Source organism: Tachysurus vachellii, chromosome 23 (assembly GCF_030014155.1).
Source record: "Tachysurus vachellii isolate PV-2020 chromosome 23, HZAU_Pvac_v1, whole genome shotgun sequence".
NCBI lineage: Eukaryota > Metazoa > Chordata > Actinopteri > Siluriformes > Bagridae > Tachysurus > Tachysurus vachellii.
Genome location: NC_083482.1, coordinates 13,615,405 through 13,628,404, shown reverse-complemented (window position 1 = coordinate 13,628,404; position 13,000 = coordinate 13,615,405). Strand labels below are relative to the sequence as shown.

At 38.1% G+C, this 13,000-nt stretch overlaps 1 protein-coding gene across 3 annotated transcripts in view; it reads left to right on the top strand.

Moving 5' to 3' along the window:
* Positions 1-765: 765 nt before the first annotated feature.
* Positions 766-13,000, top strand: part of fto (FTO alpha-ketoglutarate dependent dioxygenase) — a 155,053-nt gene continuing 142,818 nt past the window's right edge. The window contains exon 1 of one of the 3 annotated variants that reach the window (XM_060859334.1): positions 766-901. In XM_060859334.1, the coding sequence (XP_060715317.1) occupies positions 860-901 (42 nt within the window). In that variant the 5' untranslated portion in view covers positions 766-859. The remainder of the gene's footprint in view (positions 902-13,000) is intronic. The other 2 variants (XM_060859335.1, XM_060859333.1) reach the window with 2 other exon arrangements.

Sequence of the window (13,000 nt, the reverse complement as noted above, 5' to 3'; positions counted from 1 at the left end):
CATATACACACAGACAGACAGACAAACACATATAAGCATAAGCACACATACAGATACATATACACACACACACAGACATACACAGACAAACAGAACCATAAACACACACACAGACAAACACAAAAACATAAACACACACACAGACAGACAAACACATGCACACATATAAAAATAAACACACATACACACACAAATATAAACATAAACACACACAGACAAACACATATAAACATACACACACATGCACACACAAATATATAAACAAAACACATATACACACATTTAAACATACACACACATATAAACATACACACACACACATAAACATACACACATAAGCAAACACACACAAATACACACACACACACACACACACACCCACACACAAAGGTTATATTTGTACAAAAACCAAAACGTAAACATGCACACAAAAGGCATACAAAATTTATTTAAAAACATCACTCTATCAATAATCCATTTAAATTCTTTTCATTCAAACATCATTTTGTTTACTGTGGTCGGTTTTCACTAACATCCATACACTGCAATCGTGAGATCACCGTATACTTCCGGCTTCCGGTAAAAATCTGAGCGTGACGTAATCCTGCCGCAAGAATTCTGGGAAATGTAGTTCTCCAAAAGAAAGACGTGCGGATTCCTTGGTCTCACGTAACAAACCAATCACGATTCGAGACAACATTATTAAACACACTTTAAAATGAAAACGAAACGCTTGAGTATCGTCGCGTTAGCTGTTCCACCAAACAGAGTTTTATAGGTTTGCGGAAGTGAACGCGAACTACAAGTACCGCGGGCACGCGCCCTACGCTCGAGGCAGTGTAAACAGTACTCCAGGAACATGAAGCGATCGGATGACAGTGAGAGGGAAAAGAGGAGAAAGGTATCGCTTGTACTTTTCTCTGTTAGTCAGACACACACGCACACGCTTGTGGAGTGTGTGAGGAGTGTTTACGTGTGTGCGTGTGTGTCTAGGCTGCAGTTTCATGCTCTGTTTCACTGTCAGAAGCTTTAACACAACGTGCGCGTGCACATCCATGGCGTTTTCCACCTTATTATTTATTTTATTATTGTTTATTTATCATGAAATCTGACGGCAGGGGAATAAAAGAACAGCACGTGAGGTGTCACTGATTTCTCTCGAGTTGTTCTGTTGAGAAATAGAGTTTAACAAACGTGTGTGTGAGAGATCTGTGTGTATGTGCATGGGAATAGAAATAGAATAGAAATAGAATAGAAATAATGGTGACAATGAATGAAAACAGGAGACAAAACTGTTCTCCTCTCATCCACATCATGCACTGATCCTGTCCAGGCTTTATGTTAGAATTGTCTTATATCATCTACTGTTCGTGTTGGAAATAGAGAAGAAATTGGGAATGAATGGCTCACCTGAGACTGTGTGTAGTTTGTTTAGAGTTTGTGTAGAGTTTGTGTAGCGTTTGTGTAGCGTTTGTGTAGAGTTCAGTGATTTATAGAGTTTCCCACTGATCACATGAGTTCTTTATATGGCATGTAAATCTCTGCAGTACTGAATAATTGATCCTTTTATTTCATCTTGGAACTGTACTGAACAGACACACAGACACACACAGACACACACGCACAGACACACACGCACATCAACTGTATGGACTGACCAGACCTACACCTAATACACACACTAACTTTATACATCACATCAAACTGTTTACACACTGTTTTACACACTGTTTTTGCTCTTTGCACATTCTGTCTCACATTTCAGTCGATTGCTGTTGTGCACACTACTTAACAATACGTCATGTAACTGCTGCTATAATACTAATGTGTTTATTCCAGTATTTCTGCACACGCAATATTATTTGGACATACAGTATTTACACTGGTGCTGTTTTTGTTTATTTTTATTTTTCTGTCTTTTTTCCTGCACTGCCTTCCTGTCTTTTGTCCTGCACCGTCTTTCTGTCTTTTGTCCTGCACCGTCTTTCTGTCTTTTGTCCTGCACCGTCTTTCTGTCTTTTGTCCTGCACCGTCTTTCTGTCTTTTGTCCTGCACCGTCTTTCTGTCTTTTGTCCTGCACCGTCTTTCTGTCTTTTTGTCTTGTCCTGCACTGTTTGCACCAGGTTGCACAGATACACTTTATGTATGTATCTAGGACTAACTTACTAAGTCCTTAGCTCTGTCTTTGTTTTATGACATGAGAAACGTTGTCTCATGTCACTGTGTACTGCAGCAGCTCTATATGGTTGAAATGACAAGAAAAGCTTCTTGACTTGACTTAACTTGCTGCACTCTCAGTAAAAAGGCACTAATCTGTAACACTGCATCTTTTACATAGTGATGTGAAAGTTGTGGAGCTTTAAATATGAGGTGAAATACAATTGACCATTCATACAGAAACTGTTTCCAAACAAATCCAGATCCGTAAGTTCTTTCTTTCTTTCTTTCTTTCTTTCTTTCTTTCTTTCTTTCTTTCTTTCTTTCAATGCTATTAGTTTGCTTCAAATCCACACTATTGGTTCAGAAAAAAACCCTAACGTTTTATACCAGTAAATAATAATTATAAAAAAGGTTTAAAATATTTACACATTTTTACATACGTTTACAAAATAAGCTTCGGTTTAAGCCTATACCTGAGAACGAGACTCAAAGAAACTAAGATACCGAAAGAACCAGCTGGTTATTTATTAGTCACTTTATTCACTGTTCACTTGTTTATTCGCTGTGTGTGAATTTAAATCAACAAGTATCTCTGTATCTCACAGACTACATGCATGAGTAGTTTCTATATTTATAATTCATTTTAAACCTAATTAGTATTTTTTTAGGGTTACAGTCCTGATTTCAGTTTAGTAAACCTTTCCGAATTCATTAAGTCGTAAATAGCTAATTAAGCATCTGTCAGGAAGCTTTAACGAAAGCACGGACTAAACTTTCAGCGTTTATCGTTGATGCAGTGATCACACGCGTCCTGTTTATTTATTTCTTTTTATTTTCTCACCACAGTCATTGAAAAGGTGTGAAGTTGTCACAGTTGCAGTATGTTGTGTTATTTCTGTTGCTGTGCTGTATGAGGTTATTAGGCGTGTGGCCATGTGAGCGTAAATGACGGCAATGTAAACGATGTTGTGTGTTTTGAACCATTTTTGAGCCAAGTTCTGATTCCAGGAATAATGGGGGGAAGTTTGACATTTTGGAAGGTGATTGACTTGATTATTTATTGTGGTGATTTAAAGAGGAAGTAAGCTGTAATAAGTACAAGGGCTTTTTTATTGTGTTTCGTGTTAATTAGCAAGTTCTGTAGTGTCCTGTGTGGGTCCTCCACATTTATACAGGATTTCCAGTTCTCTCACACTTACTGATGGTGGAAGTGTGTTTGTTTTTGTGTGTGTGTTTGTTTTTGTGTGTGTGTTTGTTTTTTGTGTGTGTGTTTGTTTTTTGTGGGTTTTTGTGTTTTTGTTTTTGTGTGTGTGTGTTTTTGTTTTTGTGTGTGTGTTTGTTTTTGTGTGTGTGTTTGTTTGTTTTTGTGTGTGTGTTTGTTTGTTTTTGTGTGTGTGTTTGTTTGTTTTTGTGTGTGTGTTTGTTTTTGTGTGTTCTTGTTATTGTGTTTGTGCATGCTTGCTTGTGTGTGTGTGCGTGCTTGTGTGTGTGTGCGTGCTTGTGTGTGTGTGCGTGCTTGTGTGTGTGTGCGTGCTTGTGTGTGGTACGTGCTTGTGTGTGGTACGTGCTTGTGTGTGGTACGTGCTTGTGTGTTTGTGTGCTTGTGTGTGTGTGTGTAATGTACTAGGGTCATATTAAGGTTCCTGTCTTGTACCCCAGGGTTCTGTAATAGGATCCAGATCCTGTGAAAACATTATTATTATTATTATTATTCAGGACATAAAATAATAAATAACTGTAAACATACAGAAGATACATACAAAGTTCTCTCCTGTTGCTTAAACTCGTATATGGAAGGTTTTTGCAGGTCTGATTGGGAGGAAGTCAGTAAATGTGATCACTTCTGTGTAAAACAAACAAACAAACAGTTTATTAGAACCATTAAATCCAATAAAGGTTCTGATGTCTTGATCACTTCAAGGTGTGAAATCTAACAAGCTGCTGTGTGTTTGTGTTTCATCATTTCATCCTTACTGACAGATCAGTTTGTGTTAAATGTTTTTCATTCTTTATCTCTCTTCCTTTCAATTTTTTCTGTTTTCTGTGTAAAGCTATAGAATGTTGTATAATAAAACACGGATCAGATGATTAGATCAACGCTGACTTACAGTTATACATGACAGACAGACAGACACACACACAGACAGACAGACAGCTTGGTAGGAAGACAAACAGACAGACAAACAGACAGCTAGGTAGGAAGACAGACGGGCAGGCGTGCAGGCAGACAGACATGGGCGTGCAGGCAGACATACGGGCAGGTAGCTAGAGAAACTGACAGATAGACCAGTAGACAGACAAACAGGCAGATAGTTGGACACAAAGCAGACAGATATATAGACACAGACAGACCGATATACAGACAGACAGACCGATAGACAGACTGATATACAGACAGTCAGGCCGGTATACAGACAGTCAGGCCGGTATACAGACAGTCAGGCCGGTATACAGACAGTCAGGCCGGTATACAGACAGTCAGGCCGGTATACAGACAGTCAGGCCGGTATACAGACAGTCAGGCCGGTATACAGACAGTCAGGCCGGTATACAGACAGACAGACCGATATACAGACAAAAAAACAGACAGACAGACCGACAGGCAGACAGACAGACAGACAGATGATATTGATCCAGTGCTGATTATCAGGGTGATTATTGGTGTGAAATTTTAACCTGTGATGGAATCGGTTTAAACTAAAAACTCAATCCAGCTCCTTTTCCCATTTTCTTTTTCTTGGTCACCTTTTTGTTAAGAACAAAAATCTCTCTCTCACTCTCTCTCTCTCTCTCTCTCTCTCTCTCTCTCTTTTTTCGTCTGATGGAACCACAAACTCTGTGACTTTATGGTTAAACGAATGAAAAACCACAGATTAATCAAATCAGAGACCTGGATTTTCTGCCTGTGGCTTGTTACAGTAAAAAACTGCTCTACTTTATCATAATAAGTAATAAGTGTGGACGCAGGCTGTAGACTTAAACCAAGACACGTTTGTTGCTCGGTCACTTGGACGGAACCCGACGTGTCCTTTTTACATGTCTCAGAACAGACTGTGACCGATTTGTCTTTTGAAGCCTTAAAAAAAAAACAAAAAAAGGTCTCGTCCCGGGTTCGGCTTTTGCTAGGGATTTCCTACCCACATGTGGCGCACATGCATGATGAAAAGCCTGTTCTAATTATCATCCTGTACCATAAAACGGCATGTTGTTGGCTAATAGACTATTAAAGGATGACTTCATCGCTTAAGAAGCGCCCTTACACGGCCCTTTCCTCGTAGAAATACAGTCAGCGTTATTATTTGATCTAAAAGCGCCGGACAAAGCGACCGGTTTTGACTTCAACAAAGCTGGCTGCCTGTGGAGGCTCAATTAAAGTAGATTACTATAAATACTGCTTATTGGGCATGTAGTTACATGTGCGGACAGATTTTTTTTCTCTCTCTCTCTCTGTGTGTGTGTGTGTGAGAGAGAGAGTGTGTGTGTATGAGTGTGTGAGAGTGTGTGTGTGTGTGAGAGTGTGTGAGACAGTGTGTGTGAGACAGTGTGTGTGAGACAGTGTGTGTGAGAGTGTGTGTGTGAGAGTGTGTGTGTGAGAGTGTGTGTGTGAGAGTGTGTGTGTGAGAGTGTGTGTGTGAGAGTGTGTGTGTGAGAGTGTGTGTGTGAGAGTGTGTGTGTGAGAGTGTGTGTGTGAGAGTGTGTGTGAGAGTGTGTGTGAGAGTGTGTGTGAGAGTGTGTGAGAGTGTGTGAGAGTGTGTGAGAGAGTGCGTGCGTGTGTGCGTGCGTGTGCATGCGTGTGCGTGCGTGTGAGTGCGTGTGTGTGTGTGTGATTTCTTTGCTATGTAGGAATTGTGCTAGATCTTAGTGCATGTAACCGGTGAAGGATCCACTACTTCGTTTGACACTTTGTTGACAGTCTAACCTTGTCCTGTGATGAAATGTGCGTTTCACACACTAAAACGTGTGTAAAAATGAAGGAGAGGGAAAAAAAAGGAAAGAAAGATTTATACTTATGGTCCACCTGACTGGACTGTAAGTAATGACAGCAGAGGGTTGCCAGATGTTCCAAAGCTTTTTTTTTCCTTTTTTAAAATTTTTTATTTATTTATTTATTTATTTTTTATTTCATCCCACTCTTTGCCATCAGTCGAAGTGGCTTTGGCTCATTGGCTTTCAGGGCTGGTGTGTTTGCCGGAGCAAGCTGTTTAGGCTATTTAATTCCTAAACACTCATTAAAATGGTTTGTGTTCCCCTTGGCAATTCTGTTAAATTAACAACTAGCTCCGGCTACAGGCTGATTATGTGACCACACAACCCGTCTCGGTTAATCGATTCCCCTCCCTGCTAAAATGGCTCCCTGTAAATTAGTGTAAAGCTAACGATTTACGGGCCCTCACGTCCAGGCGCTGTCGTGTCAGAGCCGATGTTTTAGCGCGGCGCGGTGTCACTTTCGGCCTAATCAGCAGCTTTCTCCTCCCTTCCCTCTCTCCATTACCCGACACGTGGCCAGCCTCTATTAATGACTCCATAATGGAGAAATAGTGCATGCTGTTGGCGTAAAGCACACTCAGGAATACATAAAAACCCGGCTACGTGTGAGCCGCACCGCTCCACACCGCGGCACGCCGCGCCACCCCCGCGAGAGGAAGAAGGATCAAGGGAGGTAATGCTCCGTAAACCTCCGGATTTCATCAGGCGCTTGTCTATAAAGAGTGAGAAAGGAGAGAGGAAACAAGGTGGTGGAGTGGGGTTAGAAAAATACTGCCCTGGCTGATAATGATACCATTACACTAATGGAGGTAGCAAATGAAGTAGCAGCTCGTCACTCCTGCTTTATTACCGCAGGGTGGAGGGGGGACTTCCTGCTGCATTTCTAATGGCCGTATTGATCAGGCTATCATACCGCTAATACACACACACACACACACACACACATTACCTGCTGCCACAATAACATGTCAATCCTGTCACCGTCACCAATAACTACAGCTCACAGTAGCTTTTACCCACACGGGGCCTCCGTCTCTTCTTCCTCTCTTTCTTCATCATGCACCTGGATTTAGGGCTGAACTCAGACCGTTAAGATGGGTTTATTTTATTTTATTTTATTTTATTTTATTTTGAAAGAAATAAAAATAGAAAATGGAGGATAGGAAATTTCCAAAAGGCTGGTGATTCAATAAAAGCAGACATAGAATTTAAGGAAGCACGTTTTTACACTTTGTACCAGTGAATTAATGGAATTAAATAATAAGAAACGAGTGAATATGAAGACAAAGGGGAGTAAGGCATGGCTTTATTTTGCAAGGTGATGCGGAAGTGTGATTAAGCTTAAGCTTAAAAGAGCAGCACATCTCAGAAGGGTAATATTACACAGTGATTAAGTAAAAGCAGTAGAGTTTGTTTAATTAAGGAGCAGCGCATTATCTGGTCTCCTGCCTCTTTATGGCTGGTCGGTGTTCGAGTCGAAGTAATGAGGGAGCTGCTGTCTTTACTAATGACCTTGTGCTGTAAATAAGGACAGACTCAGCTGACTGCTTACAAGGTCTTTGTTTAGCTTTTCTGACATGTGCAATTAAGCCGTGCTGTTTTCTAAGAGGAGAGTAATCGCCGAACGTAGCGATGTTTAGTATAGCAAAATTAACAACACTTTTCAGTTCACTCCAGTTTCATCCGTAAAGCGCTTTTAACGTCGGTCGTCGTCCCAAAGCGGCTTTACAGGAATATAAAAATTACCAATAATAATTTACAAAGTTTAGAGTTAAATATTGTCTGTATATAAATTTATTTATCTCTAATTTAGCTCGTTTAACCTTAAGATATCTTTGTGGTATGGCAGTTAGATATACGTATATTGTAATACCGTTTTCTTGACTTTATTTATATTATTTGCAATGAAACTAATCACTCTTTTGTCTTGGGATAGAAAATTCTAGAATTCTTCAGTCTAACGATACCAATTTTCAGGCAGAGTCACAAAAAGCTTTAAAAAAAAAGTTAATGGTGTACATTTTGTACAAATTCCCCAAATTTAGTTTCTATGGTTTTGAATCTACAGTTGAATAGTTTTGAAGCTACAGGACTTAAGAACCAATAATGGACATGTGTATATTTACTGTATTTCATAAATACTTCCCAAAATCATCTTAATCTTCTAAAATAAGCAATACATTATTAATTTTAGGTCCACTCTTTTTAAAACTCGTAAAATGTAAGATTTTAAGTATAACGCAATAATCGTTAATTATAAAGTTTAAGACAAAACCAAAAAGACATTTAAGCTGATTAGAACTGTATAAATTTTCATTTCTACATAGAAAAATAGCATGTAGAGAAAATTTTATTCGAAGCAGGTTTATTTTATCATCTGCATAATACTACCTAGTAAAATAGTAAATTTTATTATTTTTTTTTTCAAAAATCTACAGAAATTTTAAGTTTAAATAAGTCTGTTTTATTCCTTTTACTAGTTTGCTAGCTAGACCTTAATATAGTTCATAATAAATAATACATTTATACTTTTCCCTTTAAAAATCAAGTAATTTTGTGAAACCTATTATTTACAGGGATGTTGAATTTATTTTATATACTCGAGACTGTAAAAAAAATTTTTTTTTTTTTTACAGATTTTGGAAAGAAAAAATGTCTGAAATATCTCAGGCCTTGTGAAAGGGTTTCGTGACAATTTATCATAATAAACAAGACTGTATTGCATGATATCCCAGCTCTAATGTGATTTTTTATTTATTTATTGAGTGTAATTTATTTATTTATTGAGTCTAACTAAAAATTGTAAAATAGTTTAAACTTTTCTTAATAATTAATAAAAACAACTATTATTATGTACACAATGTCTAGCTAAGTAAATGGTAACTTAATACTTGCTTAATGATGAAATTTTACTTTCAACTTCATAAAGATTAAAATTGTCTTATTTTGAACTTTGGAAATTTCTGAATGTTCTAGATGTTACGATATTATAATACAAAGAGATATTATACAGATGAAATTCTAACCAAATAAAAGGTTGAAATGTAATGAACTGTCAATTTAAGTTCATTCATCTGACCTCAAGTCAAAGTTCAAAGTAAAAGTATAATATTAAATAATTTCAAGCTTCAAGCTTTAAGCTACAATCCACATGTCCAACATTGGGAAGCGATCCAAATTCACCAGTTTATTATAACATACTCTCACTCACTCATCTTCTACCGCTTATCCGAACTACCTCGGGTCACGGGGAGCCTGTGCCTATCTCAGGCGTCATCGGGCAACAAGGCAGGATACACCCTGGACGGAGTGCCAACCCATTGCAGGGCACACACACACACACTCTCATTCACTCACACACTCACACACTACGGACAATTTTTCCAGAGATGCCAATCAACCTATATTGAACCGATGCATGTCTTTGGACCGGGGAGGAATCCGGAGTACCCGGAGGAAACCCCCGAGGCACGGGGAGAACATGCAAACTCCACACACACAAGGCGGAGGCGGGAATCGAACCCCCAACCCTGGAGCTGTGAGGCGAACGTGCTAACCACTAAGCCACCGTGCCTCCTATTATAACATAATTAGGCTAAAATTTTCACTAGCTGACATGCTAGCGTTGAACGTCGTTCGTTCGAGTCTGTGAAGAAGTCGTAATGCCTCAGAACACACGTATCGTGCTTGTTTGCAGCAAATTATTACATTATTAGGATGAGAATGCTAACTGTATCTCCTATACCGTGTTTAGCTTTGGATGTTTAGCTAGCGTCATCGCTAAGCTCGATTAACACGACCGGAAGAAGAGGTCTTACTGAGGTAGGGCAATACCGTAACAGTATATCGTCAGGCTTTGCTCCTTCGCCTTAGTGTTAGACTTTCTTTTTTTTTTCAGTATCAGCACATCTAGTGCTAACCTCTGCTCTGGCGCTAATCAAACACTTTACCTTAAGGGGAAGCACTCATTCAAGCCTCTCATTATGAATGCTCCCGTAGCCATAAAGATGTATATTTATATATCTCCATCTCGCAGGCTGTCGTGGTGGTAACTAGTTATTGATCTGGATATTTAGTCATTTCTTTTTGCTCGGCCATCAATATTCGGCTAACGTGTGACTGTGTGTGTGTGTGTGTGTGTGTGTGTGTTATGCTTGACCCTGGCCCCCGCTTCTGTCTCAGATCCCATCGGAGTTTAGTGATATACTATTCGCAAAAGCAAATCAATGAGTGAATATGAAGTTTGAAGTGTAATATAGGGCGACCCCGGGGCCCGTAGTGCTCTCATTGATCCCTTATGTGGACTTAGCTTGATTTGTCTGTCGCAAGGCTTCTATACATTGCAGCGGATCAAACCTCCACCATGACTTATGTACAGGTTTTTAAAATTCAGACCCATAGCTTGTATTATTCATGGTGTTTTATTTGGAAATATGGATATTGCTGAAGGAGCTCACATAACGACAGTGATATTTTATTCTCATAGCCGAGTGCCACATTCGCACGCGGCCCTCGCGAATAGCGACGCAACGTTTTGAAGGTGGCCGATCACGCAAACGCAGCACGCTTTCATTATACGCATGATTACGATGTTTAGCTTTGCATCTGAGTACCAGGTTTATTAAACTACAAGTCGACAAGTCTAACCGAGCAAAGACAGGAAAATAAACCATTCAGAATTATTTAAAGTCTAGGGAACTTTTTGTATGAAACATAAAAATAAAAAAAAAATCTGCAAAAAAAAATATTAATAATAATAATAATAATAATAATAATAATAATAATAATAATAATACTTTTAAGATTGTACATAAACATTTTTGACATAAAATCAGACACTTTGTAACGTATTTGTCAAATGATTATTATATAATATATATTTTTATTTATATTTTTGGAGTGTAAAAATATAATGTGTCATTAATTTATGTATTTAAATATTTTTAATTTATGTATTATTAAGTCTGATTGTCTAATAAGTCTAATTGATCTACAATGTTTAATTTGAGCTAATATGTGAAAAATGTTAAATTATGTCTTTGGTATGTCAGAAAAATATGTGGTGATCGAACTGATTTATTATTATTATTATTGTTATTGTTATTTTTGTTGTTAATTAATGCTCAGGCATAAGGTTGGTTGGTTCATTCCTCCATCCATCCATCCATACATTTAAGTACTTATTAAGTATAAGGTTATATTTTTTGCTATGGGTGTCATTTTATTGTATTTTTAATTTTGACTTTTGTCTTATTTCTCCATTTAGGTCTCTTATTTAAAAACGTTTGCAAACTCACAGAACATGAAAACGAGGCATTACAGTATATGTAGACCATTTTTATTTGATTTTATAATTATCCTTATTAATATTATAATTTTATATTGTCTCTTACACAACCATACACAGTGTGACCTGATACGTGTGTGTGTGTGTGTGTGTATATATGTGTGTATGTATGTGTGTATGTATGTGTATAAATGTATATAAAGGAACAGACCGTGTTCTACTACATGCTACATGAAACATGTCAGGCTTAGTGAGTTACCGTCTTTACTGACCTGTTTGATTAGAGTTCATCTGTCAGCATCGGTGTGATCGGTGTTAATATATAGTCAATAATCAATACTCTCAGTAAGCACAGGAGCGTCCCAGAGGACTGCTCAATACACACAGAATTGATCTAGTGCTCTATACACTGATGGTTTGTGTGTGTGTGTGTGTGTGTGTGTGTGTGTGTGTGTGTGTGTGTGTGAGGGTGTGTGGTACTCATCTTCTTTTATACCATAATCAGTTTCTTTAATATGTCACTATTATATTTCACTTTCACGTTCACATTTCTCTGCTTTTGTGTGGTGTTTGTTTTCACTTCCACTACTTTATGAGTACAGACTAAAACTCTGTAGTTTTTCCACCTTTAATTTTTGACTCTTGTCTCATTTCCCTTTTTAAAAACATTTTTAAATTCGCAGAACATGAAAACGAGGCCTTGTAAACCGATTTAATGTAAGTTCATTTAAATTCGTATTTTATTTGTCCACAACAATCATACACCTTGTGGCTTGATCTTCCCTGTCACGCTTTCATTCTCTTCCTTGTGGGTTTCACGGTTATGCGTTCACTGGAATTAAAGTACGATAAATAAAGCAAATTCCGCAATATTAGCAACTTGCGATTTCACAAATGTCGCCGATTTTCCACGGATTCGAGTCGAGACGTGTTCGGCGTTGTGACGACACGAGTTGAACCCGAGTACAGTACGTCTCATATAAAAAGTCGTCGTATGTGTGTCTTCACTTGGAGGAGAAAAATCCTGTGCTTGTGATTTCGCCAATTCAAGTCGGTTTCTGTAGAAAAAATAAAGTTTTCAAATTTTTTTGATATAAGCTGCAGCAAAATCGAGCCTTTCTGGCTCACACAATTCTGGAGAGACTCATAATATACTACAACAAACTGAATTGTGTACTTTTTTGTAATTTATTAAATAATTGTACTGCTCCTGGTCTGTTTCTATGATTAAAGTTAATTAGGTACATAAACTGCGGTGGGAAACTAAAGCTCTGACACTGGAGACTCCTTCCTAGATATGATAAATAAACATCTCCATTTTTTTTCCTTGTTCATGAAAATCATGACTCAACACCTTCTGGTGAATGAAAATGGAGAATTCGCAGCTGCTGCGTTTTATATTGGAGTAGAAAAATTTCCCAGAGACTCTCATGCTGTTCTTCGTATTTTTTTTTTTTTTACTGTTTTTCACCTGCTCTGGCACGCATCAGGACCCCACTCTCGCCTGTTTATTTGCGAATTTATTTTCCTCTGTAACGGCTCACCTTTTCTTGTAAAGGGAAACGG